Source organism: Salvia splendens, chromosome 14, assembly GCF_004379255.2.
Source record: "Salvia splendens isolate huo1 chromosome 14, SspV2, whole genome shotgun sequence".
Classification (NCBI taxonomy): Eukaryota; Viridiplantae; Streptophyta; class Magnoliopsida; order Lamiales; family Lamiaceae; genus Salvia; species Salvia splendens.
The window spans coordinates 25,638,098-25,659,645 of record NC_056045.1 but is presented as its reverse complement, the minus strand read 5'-3'; the positions used below and the strand labels follow the sequence as shown (position 1 = coordinate 25,659,645).

The window sequence follows — 21,548 nt, the reverse complement described above, 5'->3', positions numbered from 1 at the left end:
TTTTCATTTATATTTTATTTTTATTTTCCTTTAGAATTAGAGCGAGCCTCTGTTTTCCCGCTCATCAACTCTTCCCCCCATTTTATATAAGAAACCTCTCATTTCTTCAACTTCTCCAACTTTTCATCACTTTTTTTCAGAAGAAATGTCTGCTGCTATGGATGATTCCGCTGCCAAAGACCAAGGTTTGCTTTTCCCCTTCCCTAAATAATTTGATTTCCAAGAATTTCGTAATTTTCTTAATTTTGCGCTTTATTCGAGAGCAGGAAAATCGACCTCGAGGCTTCTCCGGTATCCGCTCCGATCTGCTACAAGATCCAAGGAGGAGAAACCGCCGCTCGCCGACTCCACAAACTCCCACTCTGCCACTAAAAGGTGTGCCTCTATGTTATCAGATCATGTCCTCGTCAATTTATCTTCATAATACATTAATTGTATGCTGTTTTATACTGTCGCAATTTACGAGAATTTAACGAATATAAGATGAATCAATAGTTTGCTTTGAGAACAATAGAATGTTGATTTGAGATTAAAATTCAGCATTGATTATTGTTAGAAATCGAACGACCTCCCACTCTTCATGTGCTCTGTTCATCATATCTATGAATTCTGGTTCTTAATTTGCGTGTTTCATATATTGTGGCTGTCAATTTTCAGGGGAAGGCTTGCCTCAAGTGTGACTAAGAGTGTGAGTGTTCTTGATCTCTCGGGCAAGGAGAAGTCTGCCAAGCCTCCTAGACGCCTCTCTGTTCCCTCCAAGTCCAACGCCACCCCTGCTTCCAAGTCTTTTGGCAGTAGTATCACGCCTATTTCTGAGGCGAGATCAAAGAGGGCTGCTGTTAACCAAGGAAAGAGCGACACACCTCTATCCTATGCTTCGAAATCATCCAACCGGAAGAAATTCAACGTGCTAGCATCAGCATCTTACTGGCTGACTCATATTAAGCACTCTGAAACTGCTGGCAAGCACTCCATCTCTCTTGGCTTCTTCAAGCTAGCTTTGGAGGCCGGATGCGAGGTATAAATCCTTATCAATCAGTATGGATTCCTATTCGGAATGGCCTAAAGTTGGGAGGCAGTTTAGATTATTAATGTTGCTTATCAGATATGCTTAATGACTAGATGCGTGTCTGTGTGCAGCCTATGCAGAAGATGAGCGATGAGCTGAAGTCATATGTGCGCAAACACGAACTTTCTGGACTTGAAGAATCTGTCAAAGAACTGATTGAGGGCTATAAGATTTCTGAGAACTATGAGCCCTCAGATGCATCTATAGCTGGCTCTGAAGCACCTGCAGAACCTAACCAGTCATCCGAAGATGATGCTCGTAGCTCCTCATCTTCTATTACTGATGCTGAGAAGGTGAAGCCAAAGTCACTGCCCACAGCTTCTGATGAGATTAAACAAGCCAAGCAATCTAAAGATGAGTCTGTGAAGAAGACCAGAAGGTCAGTGTCCAAGATTCCTGCAATCTCGAAGCCTGCTTCTGAAGTCAGGGGACGTAGCATCCAAAGGAAACCTTCAAAACCGGCGAAGCAAGATTCTGCTAAAGGAGATGACAAGCTGAAGAAGCAGGGGAAGAAGCCCGCAAAAGGTAGTGATGGAGATGGTTGTTTTGTTTTATTATGTTAATTACGCTCAGGATTGTTTTGTTTTATAATGTTAATTGTGCTCACGATTTCGCTATTTCACGGCAGCTGTGGAGCCAGTAAACTCTCAGCCAGATGAAGCTGTTCTAGAAGACAAAGAAAACATGGTGAGTTATTCTTTCCTGCTAAAGTTTGTTTATATATAAAGCCAAGTTTTGAACTCTTAAACACAAAGTTGCAATGTTTCTACTTTATAGGCTGTATCACAGACGGAGGAGGTGGCTTCAGCAGTTTAGAGAATATACTTTATACATATAACTGAAAAAGTGTTTGATTTGGATTTTCAAATTTAGAAGTTCTTCTTCTGATTGTATATAGCGCAACAAGTTAGTATGGTTGAAAATCTGGTGTTGTGTGTGAAGTTTGTAATTTTTGAAACATTGCTGCTCTGGATTGGTTGTGATTTTTGCCTTTCTTTCTAGTAATAATTTTTTTACAGTATGAAACATAGATGTTGTCATGTTTCATTTTACTTCATCAAGTTATCTTGGTCTTGTGGGCGACTAACAACTGACAAATGTTGTTTACAATCGTTTTAAAAAAAATACAATTTCAACTGAATTTAGATATAGCATGGAGTATGAATATACATTATTTCAAATTGCGAGTAATAAAAAGGTTTTAATAAGATAGCATAATGTATGATATCTAACAGCTACATAGATGAGTACTGAAGCACAAGTGACAGAATCCAACATAAGCAGCCCAGCAATTCGTTGCTGCAGCAAAGCAGATTCGAGTAGGACTAGGACTCAACTGCATGTATCAGTCAGCAGTCCAGCTTTGCTCAACAATTTCCCTCACCTTGCGATTATATTCCCGCTTATTCTCACTGAACATCCGAGCAGCTTCAGAGTTCGCAGGAGAATTTGGATTTGGGTCAGACAGCAATGACTGTAACAGAAACGCTTCTTCATAAAAACTTCATAGCTTATTGATAGAGGTGACAATCAAATTTCAATGCAATAACAAAATTCTCAAATGTAATGCTCTTATTTGCGGATAATTAAACATAAGCTTATTTCCATAATCAAGTGATTTACTGCCTCGCAGAGAGGGTGGAATACTCAATGGACTGTCTTTAGAAACACTATTAGCAAGTAATCATGAAAAATTCATTTTGGTAGTATTTTACATAGCACCTCAATAATTCAGTAAACCAAATTACTGTAGTAGTTTAAGAGGAGTAGCATTTTACCTGGATAGATGTAAGTATAGCAGCTACATCATATATAGGACTCCACTGATTTTGCAGGATGTCCAAACATATGCTTCCATCCGCATAAACTAATTAAAATGTTAAATCTGAAACACTGAGCTAGAATAAGCAAATGAAACCAACAAATTCGAATCATTAACCATTGTCTTACTGTTTGGATGGAACATTCGAGAAACAAACCGAACAGTTGGTGGCTTGTTTGGATAGTCTTCTATGAACTGAAGAGTCATTCTAAACGCACCTGTCACATTTAAAGTAGATTCCTTCAATTTTTCCAGAGTCACGAACATGAATAAAATGCTAGTTCGCATATGAAAGCACGACTCACCTCCATCCCAAGGTGTATCATCTGGACTGCAATTCACATGCAAAAAAAGGTATATATAAATCAACATACTATGACATAATTAAATGAAGAAACATGTGCCAATAAATAACAACCGGACACAATGTACGCACCCAAATATAACCGCGTTCCAGAGCATAATATTATTCTCTTGTGGCGCACCACTGATACCCGCGGGAGGGTCCTGCTGCAACCCCTTGAAGTCCCTCATCAGTCTCTTCCTGGCTGCAGTCGACATCTCAAGTCCCTAATCATCGTAACGGTAAACCTTAATAATAGATCATTTACAAACACAAACTAGTTTTCTAAAAGTGACCAAGATAGCAAAAGATTTCATCTCATAGTCCATTTCTTGGATTTCAACTGCTATACGAACCCGGTTTAAAAACAAACAGCTCAGCTCAGCATGTTTAACCAGAAATTCCGATTTTTCCAAATACACAATTCTACCTAATATGAAAAATTCCACATAGTTCAGCTACACAGAATTGAAATCAAGCAGTTCAACTCAGTTTTAACTGTGAATTCCCATTCCCAAATACCCAATTCTACACAGAATTAACAATTTTTAACTAAAACCGATCAATCGATCAACCAGATTAACAAAAACCAACATAAGAAAGCCCTAATTGACATACTTAATCATCTACACTTCCTAACAAAGTGGAGTAATTAATTTATTGATTGAAGCAAGTGTACTCAAAGAGTATTAGTCAATTTACCAGTGAGAGAAGAGGTGAGGAGTCCTATTGCAGAAGAAGGGGGTGGAAACTGGAAAGAAAGTCTGCAGTGAGGAGAAGAGACAAAATTCCATAAAATCAGATAATGTATGCATGTCAGCATGTGTATGCGTGCTCTTGGCGTTATCCCTCGGAATATATACGCACACATACATGTAGGAGTAGATATTTTCTCCCAAAATATCATTTTTATAATACTACGATTCATTCACACTTCTCATTGGTTTATGCCACAATTCGAAAATCCATCAAGTCCAATTTGATACGAATTATGAATCTGAAAATCCAATTCTTAGGGGTGGGAAATTATACCAAAATACCATAATACCGAACTTACCGTACCGAAAAAATACCGAAAATACCTATTTTTCGGTATACCGCAGTTTCCGGTACGGTATGATACCGTACCGCAGTGTTTCGATACGATAACGGTATCAATTTTTCTATAGCGCGGTATACCGAATCCACGGTATACCGAATATTCGGTATACCGTGGTATACCGGTATACCGATAGATTATTATATATATATATATTAATATTAAATATGTTGTAATATATATATTACATTTATATATATATTATATTAAAAAAATTTAATACATCAATTAATACAATAAAATTAAACATTCAAATGATAATTTATTCAAACAAATTCAAAATTAACCTGAATTATTTTTTTATCAACTCATCCTATTAAATATAATAAACACAATAGCACATAACACCGAAAGAAGATTGGAAATACGATATCGGGAATATGTTTCAACAGAGCACATTTGAAAGAATTTGTATTAACTCACACCATTTAGTATATGATTCTTTGTGTAACGTCATATTCAAAATATACAAAGTAATTAAAAATTTTATTTTATTCTTCGTCCCACTTCATAAAATGTCAATTAAAAATATGTGCAGCTGAAAATGGATCAAATCGTTTAATTAGTGTTTAATTCATTGTATGTTATCTTATTTTATATACTACTTAAATTGAAGGATGAATAAATATGATACTCATCATAACCAACAAATGAGCCAAATTTTGATATATGTTGAATTTTAGTATTTTCACATTAAAAAAATATTATTTGCTAGTATTTTAAAATTTTATTCAAATCAAAGGAAGACCGTGCCTTGTTAATATTTTTGAGAATTTGTATGCATGTTTATAATGATAGATTGAAATTAAAGTCTAGGGGGAAAAAATTGAATCTTTATTTCATTACACTTGTAAATCTATTTGGATATTTTATTTATAAGACCAATTATTACTACTATTGGTCTAAATAGCCAAAAATAATCAATAAGTACCTTCATTTTATCATTAACCACGATTATGGGATAAAATTCTGAATATATGTAATCAAAATAATCCATAAATATATATTAAAAGATACTTAAAGATCAACATCATCGGCAACAACAAATATAATATGATACTTGATAACATGCTAACCAAAATATAAAATTGAATAGAGTGATGGACGAATTACCGATAGCAAAAAATAATGAACAATCGAGAAACGAATTAGTAAATGAACAAATCAAGAAACCAATTATTTTTCGGTATACCGTTACCGTTACCGTTACCATACCGTTATTACGGTATGGTAACGGTATCAACAAATATCATACCGAATTTCCGGTATACCGAAAATTCGGTACGGTATCGGTATTGAATTTTGTCATACCGTACTTTCAGGTACGGTATGCGGTACCGACCCACCCCTACCAATTCTCAAACTCTAAAAATCTGAAATTACATAAAAATGTACTAGTACTCTGTAAATATTCAAAATACGATACTAAATATCCAAAAAATTTGAAAATTCAATATAAAATCTGAAAATATAATTAGAAATGTTTAACACAAAAGTTTTATAATTTGTTAGATTTATAAATAAATTTTGGAAAATTCTTAAACACTCCAATTTGAATTGAAAATTTTAAAAATCCAAATCGAAGTTTTGGATTTCAGATATTTTGTTTACCCATAATACTTCTTTTTTATTTACTTGAAAGTGGTCGGCCCAAAATCATTACTGATGCCGTGATAAGTTTTTATTTGTAAATTTGGACTCGATCCAGCCTAAATTCAATTGTTACGTAGGCTTAACATGAAAAAATACCGCTCACTCCATCTCCTATTATGCATCCTACTTTGCTCGTCATCACTTAAAAAAATGTAAAGATAAATAAATGGAAAACTTTATGAGATGTTGATCATAATTTTATAATTAAGTTAATTTAATAATAATGTACGAGTGAAATGATTTAATAGAATGTGAAGTTCATTTGCCAAAAATATTGAAAATGAAATGAGACATCTAATAGAGGATATCCCAAGATAAAAACAAAAAATAAAAAGTGAAAGGAAAAGTGAGACATATAATGATGGATGAATAAAGTATTTTATTGACACTTCATAATGAATTAGGGTTAAATGAAAGAAAGACGAATGTCCAGAGACCACTCAGAGGTTCGATGACATCAACTCAGCGGTCCGTTCAGAATGTGCGGTGATCTACTGATCTCCAAGAACCCTAATTCAAGCCATTTCCTACTTTTTTTTTGAACTCCAATTGTTACCAAGTCAGAGAATGAGAAATTTATACATACTCTCAACATACATCATCATTGAAGGAGGTCCAAAAATAAAATGAGCATGCTATTTAGAACTAAATATATACTTTTTTTCTATATCTAATCCTTTAGACTTGTAATTCTTACACCTAAAATAAATATTTTCATGATAATTTATTCATAAAAATTTGACCAATATTTGGATTTTCTTTCATACGTCCGAATGCTAGTTGATTGAAAAATGAACTAGTTAATATTGATTGCGAGCCCTAGGGATAAATACATTTTATACCGACTTCTCATCTATGTGGTGTCCTTGTTGACGGTATATATATTATTCAACTAACGATATAAAATCTTCCGGCTTGTAGATATTTAGAACACGACTTACATAATAAATAATCGAAGGATCACATCAACACTTGTTTTTGTCTACTTCAACGGTATACGCATTGGTTTCAATTCACACCGAAAAACATCTGAAGTAGAGGTGAGAAAAAGGAGAAGTCAAAAAACGAACATATATCAAATTTCAAAAACATTTTTTCTAATAAAAAAAGAAAGTCAGTGAAGAAAAATTGAAGCTGGTAATAGTTATTCAATTGTATATCTTCACCAGCAGTCACCATCTATATCCACAATTTTCTTCACCTTACATCATCCATTCACAAAAAATAAATCAAAAAAGGACTAAAGCATGCACAATTTGCATCATGATCAAACTCCGCCGTCCAAAATAAACAAAAATATCATCTAAAAATCGAAAAATGACATCAAACTATACATGATCCCGGTTGTCAGCCGGTGAGTTAGACTTGCTTTTATTCGAGCTCGAAAATGGAAAAGGAGGCGAAAGAAGCGCCAAACCAGGGTGTTGAGAGCTCGTTGAGGACGAAGACTTGTTCATGAAACTCGGTGCACATTTGTTCGCATTTGAAGTTGGCGGAAAGCTAGATAGAATGGGGAAACCACTTGATTTCTCGACTGCGTTATGGTTGGCGGTGGGGCCACCACCTGAGCCACCGATAATGGAGGTTAGAGCGGCGGCTAGGACGTTTTGGAAGCTAGGGTCTGATGTGATTGCTTTTGTTGCAGCTGCAATGGTGTCTGGCCCTAAATGTTGTTGATTAGAGTTAGGGTTTGATTGAGTTTTTTGCAAGTAGGATTGGTATAGGGTTTCGTAGGGTTGTGATCCGAAGCTTAGAGAAGATACATTTTGGTTTCTGTTGAAGGATTGTTGGCCATGTGTTAGCAAAGAATTGTTGTAAGAAATTGGGAGAGGGTTGGATTCTAGAGAGCTGAAGTTTAGGTTTGTGGTCGAGTATCTCGGAACGAAGCTTCCGCTGCCTAGGCGGTTTAGATGGGATGAGGACGAGGATGAGGAGGTGGTGAGATCGAGAGTGATGGTTGGATATGAAGGTGACGATGAGATTGAGGGATTTGGGAGGTAGAAGGCTGGTTTCGTTCTTGAATTGTCGGAAAGGTAGAAGTTTAGGCCGTGGAGGTTCGCATTGGTGGTGGTGGAGGAGAAAGAGTTCGGCCCGGTTCCTGAGGTTGAGGAACCGGACATGAGCATTGAGGCTGCGGCGGAAGTGGTGGAGGCCATGGCGGTAGCCGAGGCCGGGAGTGGATGGTTGTGCGTGCCTTCGTACGTTGTGGTCAGGATCGACATATCCTCCGCGCATCTTTGTACCTTTGATGTGGAAAATCAATAGATTTTTAACCCTCGTGATATCAGCATATGTTGAGTTTGAATGTCATTAAACAATATTATTAAAATCGATGTATACCTGTTTTCTAACAGGGCAGGATGGTGCGACAGTGCAACGATAGTATGCACGAGGGCATGGATTCCCCTTGGAAATCTTCTGTCCGTACTTCCTCCATTGACAACCATCATTCATCTAAAAAACCAAAATCATTCATATATCCATATTTACAAAAATAATTCCACTAACACAAAATCTAATAGTCTTACCGTTGGTGTGTCGCATCTAACTCGGACAGAAACCCTAGCTCGTTTAGTAGGGTTTTGTTGTGAAATCTCATCTTCTCCTCCGCCGTCTCTCCCATTCTTGACGCCTCTAAGCGGCCATGCCTCTCCGGCTTCCCCCTTCACTTCTTCTATACTATTCTCGGGGGTCAAATTAATAGTCACCGGAGACTTCTCAGGCAAGTCGAATTTGCAATCAGGCCCTAGCGACAGTCCTTGTTTATCATCTCGGATTTTAGGCGCTTCGCCTTTTTTGTCGGTGGAGCTCATTGCTAAGCTGAGATCAATGAGTTCATGATCAGCTGCTGCTGCTGCTGTGAGATCGTGATAGCTTTGATGAGGAGATTTTGCTGCTTCCACATCTCTGTATTGCATTTGTAGGGTTCGGTAATCCTTGAGAATTCGATCTAAATGCGTCTTAAGCCGTTGATTTTCTTCCATCACTTCATCCATTTCTGCTTTGGCTGATCCAAGTTGATCATCCAACTGCAATTAATTTATTCAATAATTAATTAGTAAGCTCAATATACATGTTTTTCAATACTCTACACAATTCTTCACTAAATTTATTTTCAAATGAAATAAAAACATACACAAACTAAGTGAAATAATTATTATGTTCATATATACCTGTTCCTTTTTGGCAGATGAAGGTGATCTAGACTCAGACTCAGGCGATGGTCTTTCCATGTTTGTTACAACCAAAACCTGTCAAAAATTTACCAAATTTTCATTAAAATAGAGCTAAAAATTCATAAATAAATTCACTCAAATCTTGTAATCTAACTACTGTGGTCTAAAAAAGAGAGCCAACTTGTTGTCCCTGCTCTAATTAATTAACAACTTGCATCTGTCTTAGCTTATTACATGGTCAATGCTTTTGATGAGCTGCTGAAATTGATATAGTTACATAACTTCGCTGACCATCATCCACAAATTTCAAATTTTTTGGGAGACTCTTCCTATACCCATTTTATACATATGAATTTGAGAGAGAAAATATTGAAACTTTTTTCTCATGTTTGAAAGTTGCATGAAAGATCACAAGAAAGTAGCATGATATTCATTATATATTGATATTCATATTGAAATCAAATAAAAATACTTTATATGTATATAAGGTAAAAGACAACAATACTAAATTAAATCTCAATTATCCAAATTTGACAAAATTGTTACCGGATGAAGATCGAACACCTTGGCACAACTTTCTACATCAGAAGGTTTGCTCTCCTCTTTGAGACCAGATTTGTGCAAGGAAATATCCATAATAACTCTCTCTCTCTAATAAATTTTTATTCTCTTCTCTTTGTGTGATATGAAAGAGCAAAGTCTTCTTGTTTATAAAGTAATGCAGCAGTATTAGACTTCCATAAACTAATTCAAAATAAATGGCTTCATCCAATTCCAGCACACTCAAACAAAATGTCAATGGCCCAATTGCGCTCTACATTTTAGTCATACCTATAAAATAATGAATTTATATCCATACGTTCACTGTCATACTCATAAATACAAACGAAAACAGAACTTGAAGAATTCAACTTCAACGTTTAAGTCTTTAAGGCAACATGTATATATACATACATCTATAGATATAGAGAGAGGGCTCCTAATTAATAAGTCTCGCGTCAACGTTTAATTAGGCTTTATATATATAGTTACCTCCTCTCTCGTTCAAATATTATGGCTATTAATTAGTTAATTGATTTATAAAGTAGTGAAATTATATGCTGCGTAACTTACGTTAGCATCTTGTTCGTTTAACAGTTAATGGAGTGATTTCAAAATATTTTGATACAATATTCAAGTATATGAATCTGACCTACACCCTTCAAACTCAAATCTGACTCGCACACAACATAATAAAATATGAGTTGACAAGGCATGATAACAATCCGAACGTGATTTACATGATAAAAACTTGATATTACATGATAAAAACTAAGTTAAATGATTAAAACTTGATGCTACACAATTAAAGCTGATTTACATGAACTGATAGAATAAACTAATACGCACTATTTACATTTTTAAAAAGAATAAAATTAAGGTTTGATTCAAATCCATCAATTTTTTACGTGTTCGGATCGGATTTTCATATCATGTCGAAAATTGCCAATTTTGAGCCTCTTCCACGAAATAAAATGCTACTACTATGATTTATTGATTTTAAAATATTAATTAATAAATTAGTAAAATAAACCAATTAAATAATATTTAATTAAGTATCAATTAAAATTACTAATTTATGCATATCTACTAAAATACCTGCTTGTGTGAGCAATCATAAAGTGGGTGCACAGTTTTACTATTTAGAAAAAACGGATTTCATTATAAAAGAAGTGCATTAAATAAAAATATTCAAAATTTCAAACCTTGCGCTCATAGCATTGGACATGATCCCCAATAATTGACTTTTAAAACCAAATAAACTTCGAGTGGTGTTACGTATGGTAATATACCTAAGCTTTTACTTTTTATATTTTTGAAAATATCATGTACTATTGGAATTGAATAAATATATTGACTGACAGTGCAAGAACTGTAGTTTACGTTAATTAGACTCGTAAAAGTTGATAGAAATTATCATAACTGAACAATTATGTGATGCATAATTACTTTATGCGCATTTGTTATTATCTCAATAATTTATTTGTAATTTCTTATTTTCAGTCTTGATCATCAAGATTTGCGGTGGATTTATCATTCTAGCTAGCTATTTGATGAATTTATGGTTATAGGTTCGAATTTTATATAGAACGAAAATATCAGTTTTCAAATTAATACATTTTCATGACGAATTTATATACAGTATATTTCAAAGAAACTTCATATTCGTAGTGTTTAGTTTTTTTAAAATAAAGATATTTTAGCATGACCTTTCTCGTTGCTATATGTCACTATTTAGTTCATTTTAGTTTGATGATCATTTAGCAATTACGAAAATTTTATTTTTTGCGCGGAGTATTATTTTTTGAATTACTAATATTATAGTTTGTATTGATTGTCTTTGTGCGGGCTTGCGTGTATACTTATGAAAACATCCATTTTTTTCTTGAATTAGTAAAATTAGTTTATCCATTTACAATTAAGGAAAATTATTGAATTGACTTTTTGATTGATGATTAAATTCATATGAAGTATGACAACATGTGCAAATGAACTTCACCACAGTCAACAATAAAAGCTTGGAGTTGAAAAAATTAATTAAATAGCTCTATATATTGTACAGTAGTGCTCATTCTTCAATTGTCATTTTTTCCTTCCCTTTATTGAACACATTTTCAAGAGTATTATGAGAATATGAATTATTATCAATGATCGCACAATAGTATTGATTATTCGTGGTGGAATTTAACAAAGATAGTTTTTTTATCATTTAATTACATACATGAATGGGGTGAAAATTAATATTTTCCTTCCTTTTTTCCCATCCATACACTGACATAGACAACTGAAAAAACACATGCATAATATATCGTCTCAAAAAATAAACATTTTCTTTTATTCCACGAACCAATTAATTCTAGTTCTATTAAATTAAAATATCATAGAGGGTATATTGCAGTTAATAAACATAGGAGTATTATATAATCCTAGCTCATAGAAACCAATTGAAAATGGAACCAAATACTCCATATGTCAAAAACTTTTAATGGAATACTCCGTTGCCCGATGGAACAAGAGTTATTTTGTTAATTTCAAAGTCCATTTCATGATCTAATTTTATTGGGATAAAGTTGGATAATATTTTCTTCTTCTAAAATTTTACAGAGTAGCTAGAAAAACAATTTGCAGCGTCACGCCGGCGGCGAATGGAGAAGATGAAGAGTTGAAAAAGAAAATAAAACGAAGGTAATTAAGATTGAGTGGGTCTTCATACTAAAATAAAATTGGGCAACATGTTAGTATTAATTAATTGTACCATGTGAATGATAGATTGAGCTACGAATTTCAACTTTCTTGGCAATTTATTATAATACAAGTTGAAGATGAGGGTTGCAGGTGCATCATCCATAACACTCCATTTTTTTATGTATATGCATACATAAATAAATTTTATTGGCCTCCCACTTGAAATAAGACTTTGGTATGAAATCAATATGTAACCAATCCGTACAAAGTTTATTTTTAGTGCGATTTGTCTTCTTGGCATTTAAGTAGCATTTTCAACCTTGTATTCATTTAATTAAAGCCATTATATAAATTTATAAAAAATGTAAACTAATTCGCATCCTTTACTATATCAACGGCAAATTATATCATCAGCATTCAGCAACATTTATGTACCCAACATGGAAGCACCTTTATATAGCTCAATCTAGTATAATGGCCTTTTTTAGTTATCTATGTCAACAACACCCCAGATAGTTTGACTAAGTTTGTAAAATAATACTACTAATTATCACTTGAAAATATTTAGGATATGAGGACTTGTGGATGTCCACTTCATCTATTTAATTTATCCTATAGTGAATGACTTGCTCTCCAATTACTTTGTAGTTATTTTCTTGATAAAATATGCGAGCACCTAACCATTTTAATAAATTATACTCCCTCCGTCCCAATAAATATGAAACGTTTGCTTTTCGGCACAGGATTTTATATAGTAGTATTATTTTGTGAGTTAAAAAAGATAGAGTAAAGTAAGAGAAATGGAAAATTACAGATAATGTTATTTCTATTTTAGAAAATATTTCATTTTTATTGAAACAACCTAGTTTATTTTTAATGGGACAGAGGGAGTACTACGTGTATGATTAAGTCCTTAAAATATATGGAGAGTCGTGAACATAAGACTCAAGCTAGATTCTTGGCAATTTAATCCCACTAGTGGCTAGTGCAATTATATTATATTCAACAAGGTAAATATCTTTCATGGGCTTAGATGGCTCATCAAAGTATATAATTTTATTTTTGTAATGATCATGAAAATCATTTATTACTATATGAACTATCTATCTACATTATTACTAGTTAGGAAAGCCCAACAAGAGCTGCCCACGGCCCAAAACGATAAACCTTATAGTCCTGCTCAAAGCTAAAACCGCCACCACCGCCGCTTCCTAGCCGTCGCCGCTGCTACCTCTTTCGCCCCAACCACTGGCAATCTTCCACCATGAGCAATAAGCTATAACTATAACGAACTTCATATTACTCACTTGACTGAAGTTCCTATTTCTTTCTCCAAAATGTCTTTGCTGGAAGTGATAATAAAAGCTTCGTCTTTAATCGCAACTCGACCCGACGAAGAAACCGATTACCCGATTGTTCTCAACCCGGAGCCTATTCTTCTCAATCTGAAGCCCGAGTACGATAGCCCGCAAGCTCTGAACTCTGTGAAAAAGGTTACTGGCTGGGAAATATCGCAAACAGATAATGATCTTATTGAATTAAGGCACAAATTTTTTAAGGAGCTGAGGAGGAAACTGAAAAACACGAATTCCTTCGGTAAAGCCAAGTTCGTGGAAACGGTAACTTCGCATTTGGAGAGTATCGCAAATAAAATGGGGGTTTCAACTGCTGCTGAAAAAACAGAAGGTGCGTATGTCTGTAAATTGGTAGAGAATTTGGGGGTTTTGATGTGTAGCGATGTTAAGGGCTTGATTTTGGAGGGCTGCATTAGTTTGGAGCTTTGGAATGTGTTGGAGAGTTTAATAGTTAATGGGGCTGTTGAACATGCTTCTACGTCGAGCTTGATTCAAACGTTGATCGAGAAAAGGCGATCGGATTTGGTTGTTTTGTGCTTGAAACACTTGTTAGACCTGCAGGCTTATGATTTGATGTGCATTTTGAAGTATTTCTTGATGCTTCCGAGTGATGGGTATAGAAGCTTGTCGAGTGTGAGGGAGGTTTGGGAGAGGCAAGCATCGTTGGCGATTGAGAAAGTTAGTGCTAAGAGCGTTGGCGGGAAAGAGAAGAGCTTGGCGGTCTTGATCATGTTGGGACATGATGGATTCTCGGTGTCTGAGCTGTGCTTGCATTATTTTATCGCATCTGCAAATCTTGATGAGGTTATATTCGCCGCTTGTGTGAGTAAGTTGAATGGTGAGGAGTTGAAGGTTTTGATACAGTACTTTGGGAAGTGGCTGAGGAAGTATGAGAGGTTTCCTCAAGCTGGCCCTTGTCCTAAGGGATCATCTGCATTGGGTTTGGAGGTTTGTGATTGGATTCCGAGTCTTGAAAACGTTGTCAAATATCTTGGTGTTGTTGTGGACCAGCATTTTTCGTCTGTGGTTTTGCATTCTGAATTCCATGAGCTGAGATCCTTAGAAGAAGTTGTTAGTTCCTTAGCTGTTGAGGTGAGGCTCAGTGGTGATTTGGCAAATTTGAGTGGGAGGTTGAGAATCAAGCGCCAAGGTTTGAGTTCGAGTCTGTCTTGCATTTATGTGGTTTGATTTCTGCTTATGTTTGAACCATGCTAATATAGTTCGCCAATTTTATTCATCCGAAAAGTTTACCACAATCTTGTTAGTAGTGTAGAGGTTGTAGTTTTAATTGCTGTCAATTGATATTCCCATTTCGATTAAAATTGTTGCAGCTTCATGTTGTATAAGTATTCACGCATTATACAACCTTTTTGGTATGATCACTATATAAACTAAGTGAGAACCCACATGTGCACATTAGTAAGGGAAGACGTGACTGGGAAATACTTTGATTCCTTGTTGGACCTAAGTAAAAAAGGCCTTGGTAAACCATTGGATCATGGATGTCTTTGTCTGTGTGTATGTTATCAATGCTGATGATGTAGGATAATCGTTCTGTTGCTAGATGAGTTGTGGATAGATTGGTTATTGCGATTGAGCATAAATTAGTCAGTTTGAGATTCCATAGCAGAATATGATATGTGGATGTTCTCTGCTTAAGGTTCTTTTAATCATGGAGAAAATCAGGATCTTGACTATTGAGAATATTGTTTTATATCCCATGTTTCATTCTTTCTTCTGCAAGGATAAGCAAGTGTTTAGTGTAGGGAATCACCCCTTACAGTCAATTTTATTTTCCATTTCCATCCACTTCCATTTCCACTACTATTGCTCTAATTCCCATTCCAGTGTAACTGATTAAAGTCTAACCTTACAGTATCTCCACTGATTTTTACACTTTCTGAGTGACATCTAGACGTGTATTTATTCGTCTATTGGTGGCATTGCAAGATTTGGAATGGTGATCATCATAGGATAGTTTGGTCTTGATCTTAGTCGTGTGCACCAGTTTTCTTGTTCCTTTGTAGTGGGCAGCTTTTATGTCGACAGTTTCCCATGTTTATTTTGTGTCCGGTTATATGCAGCAATACCATACTTTCATATCAAAGCAACTTGCTTACTAAAAGACATCATCTCTTTTGCAGCATACTTGGGGAATTTTGCATTTTGAAGACATTTCAGAGATTGATATTCTTTGGGGAATTTTGCATATGGAAGACATTGCAGGCAATGATTCATGGGGAATACGCATTTTGAAGACATTTGGGAGAGATTTTGATTTTCCCATTGCATGGAGTTGGAGCAATCCTTTGCCTCTCCCTTTCGGAAGAAGATTTTAATTCCTTCAATCATAAGGATCTCTTTTTGTTAGGTTTTTTCTTTTTTTTTTTTATATTAAATTCAAATTAGTTAGACAACACTTATTAGCATGAGATAAACATTATATCAGGAGAAGTTATGGATGTATGCCTCATTTGTTAGTTTGACTTGATTTTTGTTTGAAATATGAAGTTTAATTTGGTCCTCTCTTTTCATTTGTTATACTAAAACCCTACATGCTTTGTGCCTTGATGTATGGATTTAAGTTCATTTCACAAAAAATGGCAATTTATACATATATATATATATAGGATTGTGATCAAGATAGAACCATTCTTAAACGTACAACCATTCTTAAACGTAGAACAAATGCCAAACGGAGGTCGTTAATTTTATATATATATATATAAAATTGTAGGAAAAATTATCAGGTTTAGTTAATTAAGAATTAAATAAAAAAATCTTGCTTGAATTATTATATTTAATTAATTTAGTTATTATGTCAATTAATTAACTGAATCTAATTTATTAAAGTAGTTTCCCAACAACTTGCTTCATATTTCCAGACACAAGATAAGTATATTCCCCAATCACATTATCTTCCTAGACAAATAAATGGAACCTTAAGTTTTTTTTGTTATTTCTTGAAAAATTAATTAAGTTGAAACACGTTATTTTGATGACATGTAAACTTAATTTGACACCATTTCTCCCATAATTTTTTACAGGAATAAAATAAAATCAAAATTCATACATTTTGAAAAAAAAGTGTGTATAAAATAAAATAAAATAAAATAAAACCAAAATTTAAAAACCCTTAAAACCCCAAATGTTATGTCAGAATTTGAAACACAGTAGATTCTGTTTGCAAATTTCAATGGCGTCCAGCGGCGATACTGCGCGAGAGTCAATCGACGCGAGATCGGATAATCAGAAACAGCAAAAGAAGAAAAAGAAGAGAGCTGGCGGGGAAGACCTCCAAATCGAGGGCTATCCAATCGGGGGATTGTCGATCGCGGGGCACGAGACTTGCGTGATTATGCCGTCTCTCAACTTGGCGTTTGATATTGGCAAGTGCCCCCAGCGCGCCATTGCGCAGCAGTTCCTCTTCATCTCCCACGGCCATATGGACCACATTGTAACTTCTTCTCTTTGCTGCTCTTGAGCAAGTGTAGTCGTCAATTATATGAATTAGTACTCGATAATCGATCCTTTTTTTAAAAAAAAATTCATGCTTGATAATTTGTACTGCTGTTGTGCTTACTGACTCAGTTTTCAGTCTAATTTTGACTGGTTGGGAATTTGTATAAGCAGCTCTTACACTAAATTGAAACTAGGTTTGTTTTGGTTTAGTTTTGGATGCTTATTTATGAAGAGTAATGTTTTGTTTATTGTTTGTTATTGTGTTTCACTGGTGCTTGCAACTATGCTTATTTTAAACACCAAAACATATTGTTCTAGGGAGGACTACCAATGTATGTTGCTACACGTGGCTTATACCGAATGGCGCCACCAACGATCATCGTGCCAAAAGTTATCAAGGAAAGTGTGGAAAAGCTTTTTGAAGCGCACATGGCCATGGATCATTCTGAACTTGAGCATACTCTGGTTGGTCTAGATGTGGGTAGGAAAGAATGCTAACATTGTCATCTTCGTATATGCTATACTTATCCACATGCCACTAACTCGTCAGACATTTGTAGGCGAAGAGTTTTGTGTAAGAAAGGACTTGAAAGTGAGAGCTTTTAAAACTTATCATGTTATTCCAAGCCAGGTTCTCGTCAAGATTCTCTGGTTGCTCTTAATTTTGGTTTACAATCTTGATTAAATTGATAATCAGAGGATTGATTTCGGTTATCTTTTTCATAGGGATATATAGTATATTCTGTGAAACAAAAACTCAAGCAGGAATATTCTGGGCGACCTGGAGCTGAGTTAAAAAGTCTGAGGCTGTCAGGTGTTGAGGTGCATTACATAACCCTTGCAGTTTAATTAAACAATTAGTGTAACACTGTTGCTTTATGGTGTAAATTTGTGCATGTAAAGTTATACTCTGTTTCATGAGTATTATTTATCCTACCATATCATTTTATATATGTGAATTTAAGATGATTTGATTTAGTTTACATCTCATTTACTTCATCGGTGATTGGTTTGGTTGCATTCTGTTTATGAAATAGGTGTAACTGCACTTACTCTACTCATTGAGCTGTCAGTTCCTTTTGATGAAAATTTTGAGTATTCATATTTCTGCTGTGAGCTTACTATATTGGCAGATTACAAACACATACACAACTCCTGAAATTGCATTTACGGGGGACACTATGTCAGACTTCATTACTGATGTAGACAATGCCGATGCTTTGAGGGCAAAAATTCTCATTATGGAGGTATATTGTTGCCCACATGACTACAACCTTTGTTTTCCAACTTGTACACGCAAGTCTTAAAGCCAGAAAAATAGTTGTATATACAGTCCCACTCCAATGCTCATGAAGTCATGATGATACCTTGTTTTGTCGAATTGCCTATGTCATAGGTATTTAATATCTAGACAGACTTCGGTGTTAAATACCAGGAAACAGCATAGAAATTAACCGAGGACAGTACAGAGAAAGAAATGTTTTGTTAGACATATCTAGCGATAGCAACAGTGACAAGTAAACTTTTAAGCATCTTTTTTATAGAAAACATGTTGATGCATGGATGATTATATAATGGCAAGCGGATACTAGTTTTACTAGTTACTGGAGAGGTTTCTGTTTCTTTGGAGTATATAGCAAGAGCAAAGACATTCCTAGTTGAATTCTTATTCCTTCAACATATTCAAGTTCATTTTTTAAAAGTTTAGATGTTGCAAAAATTCTGCAACAGGTTACTGATGGCGACTGGCCTGGCATTACGTTGAATTTAGATTTTGGATGTCAGAAGCAGGGTTGGTGATCATCACCGTAATTAGAACATTTAGAAGGTGTTATTTTATGTTGAGTTTTTTAATTACAGGATTGTCATATAGGGCACACTTCATATTTAAGTTTAATTGTTCACAGTTTAAAACTTTAAATTGTGAATAAGACTCTGATTCTATTTCTCCCTGTTTCTGATCCCCTCATAGAGCACATACGTGGATAATTTATGCACGGTGGAGAATGCAAAAGATTATGGACATACTCATTTGTCCGAGGTTGATACACTGATGCCCATTTATTTTCTTTTTCTTTTTTTTTTTCCTATTTGACTATTTCTGATATTCTGATTCTTAGTACTGATACTTTAAATATTACACCACCAGATAATTAGTCATGCAGATAGGTTTGAGAACAAAGCAATTCTTCTTATTCACTTTTCTGCTCGGTATCAATTGGATGTAAGTCACATTTGCCTTTTTCACTGTATCATCATATCTCCTTTTCTTCATATTCTGTCACGACAGTCTTACAGTTACAGTGTGAGCTTGGTTTAAGGTTCTTTTAATTTCTTTTCTTTTAAGAAGATAGAAAGGGATAAGATAGCAGCAATTAGATTGTGAAGATAAGATGTGTGCAATCATGCCTGTTCATTCTTAAGGCAGTTGATCCTGGTCTCTAACTATAGCTTGTAAATTATCAGGTCATTGAAAACGCCATTTCTGCACTCCCACCTCCTTTGGCTGGGCGAGTTTTCGCCCTCACAAATGGTTTTTGATGAAGGTCACGAGCTATAAACTCATGTGAGCATGAATCATACTGAGATCTAACATTATAGTTTTGGATTACAAGCACCTCAGCTTCAGAGAACACATAGGTTCCACTTCGTCATTCTTTAAAGATCCCAGTTAAGAAGATGAAAATCTGTGACCAAAGTCGTTTCATCTATGTATGAGTAGTTTCTCTGCGGGTCATGAATCAAGTTTGTTCGAAAAATGTTGTTTTTAAACGTCAAATGTTTATTGTATGAGTCTTGAGAGGCCTAGTTGCAATGTTCTGATAAATTTTGTAGGATATTTTATTTGAGATTTTAGACGTTGTGATCAATATTTACCGATGGATTCTTACTTCGCTGGTAATATTGGTGGCAGTATTATCGTATAATGTCTTTCAGAACAAAGCATTACCAACGACCGCTGCTGGTTATTCATATTTTTACTTGATTTTGGATGTTTACCAACATACATAACTACACAGAAGGTAGGCGGGAATGCCTTCCAGGATCAGTTGTGCAGTGAAAGCGAGTCGTTCAGAGCTTTTTTTTGACAAGAGGAAAGATTGAATTTGCGGGCTTGTTTTATATACTTGAGTAGCTCACCTTATTTTAGCATTGTAGTAACATCTCAATGTTGTGCGTGATTAATTTGTATTTTAAAGTTGTAGTTGTACAAAATTTACTTTGGCCGTTAAAATATGGCTGATCTTCATCATCATTATAATTCCAACTTAGCATATATTTCTCATATTTATTTAATCCAATAGGATTCAACTTTTCTATAGATAATTATTTTCTTGTGTGCATGAATCATTCATTGTGATTGTTGACGGTTGTAGAACTATTATTATTCGTCATGGAATCTGTTGTTTTTGAGAATTCATAATCAAATAAAGATTCAGTGAAGTTTCGGCTCTAACACTGAGGCATGATCATGCAGTATTCGTGCTAATATCTAATCTAATTTATTTATCTTATTATGGTCTAGAATTTTTCGCGTGTGCAAAGCTTACTTTGTAACGGTAAGATATAATCATAATTCAATTTAATACTATAAAAAGTATGCGTATTATAATACCATTATATGCAAATTCAATCCTTACTGCAGAAATAGATCAAATTAGAGTTTTTAGATGTAGTTTTATTTTTGGGTGAGATGCACAAATATATAAATTGTCCAATGAAGTAAAAACATTGTCCAATGAAGTAATAACGTTTTTTAATTAACTAATAAACCTACTGGAATGAATTGTATTTTTTAAAGTGAATAAAGTAAAAACCTAGTTCAATGAAATTTGAATGAAGCTTTGAATCATTTCAAAACCTACAGGAAGTAAGTAAAAACATATTGTAGTTTCAAGGTATTACGTACCGGAATGAAGTAATAAACCTATTAGAATGAAATAAAATGAGCCTGTAATGAAGACCGACACATCCAACGTATCTAATAAAAGACTAGATCTATGACTCTAATTTGATCTCTAATTCAACTTTTAAAATTAATTCGACATTGATCACAATTCTTTTCATAGTAACTCTTGTAATTCATTAGCAAACATATAGCTTAACTTTAAATTACAAATAGTTATATATGCTATATAGACCAACTTGAACACATTAGGATTTATGTGATTTGAAATTTTTTGATTTTGATTATGTAGATTTTTTTTAATAGTAACAATTATTTCACTTACGTTTTGTTTTATTTTATTTTAAATGTCTATTTTCTGATATTTTAATTATTTATTTTAATTTAAAAATATCATAATTTAAATAAGTGACGCGCGAATATTATAAGTAAGATGT

The 21,548-nt window shown here is 34.4% G+C and overlaps 5 protein-coding genes across 5 annotated transcripts; 3 read left to right on the top strand and 2 right to left on the bottom strand.

Annotated features, from left to right (window-relative positions):
* The first annotated feature begins 57 nt into the window (after window positions 1-57).
* On the top strand, window positions 58-2,095 carry LOC121763595. The gene is made up of 6 exons (XM_042159649.1): window positions 58-185; window positions 267-375; window positions 658-1,018; window positions 1,141-1,594; window positions 1,698-1,756; window positions 1,847-2,095. The coding sequence occupies exons 1-6, from the start codon at window positions 146-148 to the stop codon at window positions 1,883-1,885; spliced, it is 1,062 nt and encodes a 353-aa protein (XP_042015583.1). The 5' UTR covers window positions 58-145; the 3' UTR covers window positions 1,886-2,095.
* Window positions 2,096-2,182: 87 nt separating this feature from the next.
* Window positions 2,183-4,080, bottom strand: LOC121763596 (ubiquitin-conjugating enzyme E2 2-like). The gene is made up of 6 exons (XM_042159650.1): window positions 3,937-4,080; window positions 3,328-3,461; window positions 3,197-3,222; window positions 3,020-3,109; window positions 2,848-2,936; window positions 2,183-2,543 (listed from the first exon to the last, which is right to left on the bottom strand). Exons 2-6 carry the CDS (start codon window positions 3,450-3,452, stop codon window positions 2,415-2,417), a joined length of 459 nt encoding a protein of 152 aa, XP_042015584.1. The 5' UTR covers window positions 3,453-3,461; window positions 3,937-4,080; the 3' UTR covers window positions 2,183-2,414.
* Window positions 4,081-7,118: 3,038 nt separating this feature from the next.
* LOC121763816 (WRKY transcription factor 72A-like) lies at window positions 7,119-9,861 on the bottom strand. The gene is made up of 5 exons (XM_042159900.1): window positions 9,709-9,861; window positions 9,160-9,237; window positions 8,515-9,015; window positions 8,327-8,440; window positions 7,119-8,229 (listed from the first exon to the last, which is right to left on the bottom strand). Exons 1-5 carry the CDS (start codon window positions 9,796-9,798, stop codon window positions 7,315-7,317), a joined length of 1,698 nt encoding a protein of 565 aa, XP_042015834.1. The 5' UTR covers window positions 9,799-9,861; the 3' UTR covers window positions 7,119-7,314.
* Window positions 9,862-13,556: 3,695 nt separating this feature from the next.
* LOC121763817 lies at window positions 13,557-16,266 on the top strand. The gene is made up of 2 exons (XM_042159901.1): window positions 13,557-14,892; window positions 15,887-16,266. Exons 1-2 carry the CDS (start codon window positions 13,725-13,727, stop codon window positions 15,910-15,912), a joined length of 1,194 nt encoding a protein of 397 aa, XP_042015835.1. The 5' UTR covers window positions 13,557-13,724; the 3' UTR covers window positions 15,913-16,266.
* Window positions 16,267-16,924: 658 nt separating this feature from the next.
* Window positions 16,925-20,106, top strand: LOC121765088 (tRNase Z TRZ1-like). Its single transcript, XM_042161137.1, has 8 exons — window positions 16,925-17,199; window positions 17,523-17,685; window positions 17,765-17,835; window positions 17,931-18,026; window positions 18,338-18,451; window positions 19,177-19,245; window positions 19,354-19,428; window positions 19,671-20,106. The coding sequence occupies exons 1-8, from the start codon at window positions 16,939-16,941 to the stop codon at window positions 19,743-19,745; spliced, it is 924 nt and encodes a 307-aa protein (XP_042017071.1). The 5' UTR covers window positions 16,925-16,938; the 3' UTR covers window positions 19,746-20,106.
* The last annotated feature ends 1,442 nt before the right edge of the window (window positions 20,107-21,548 follow it).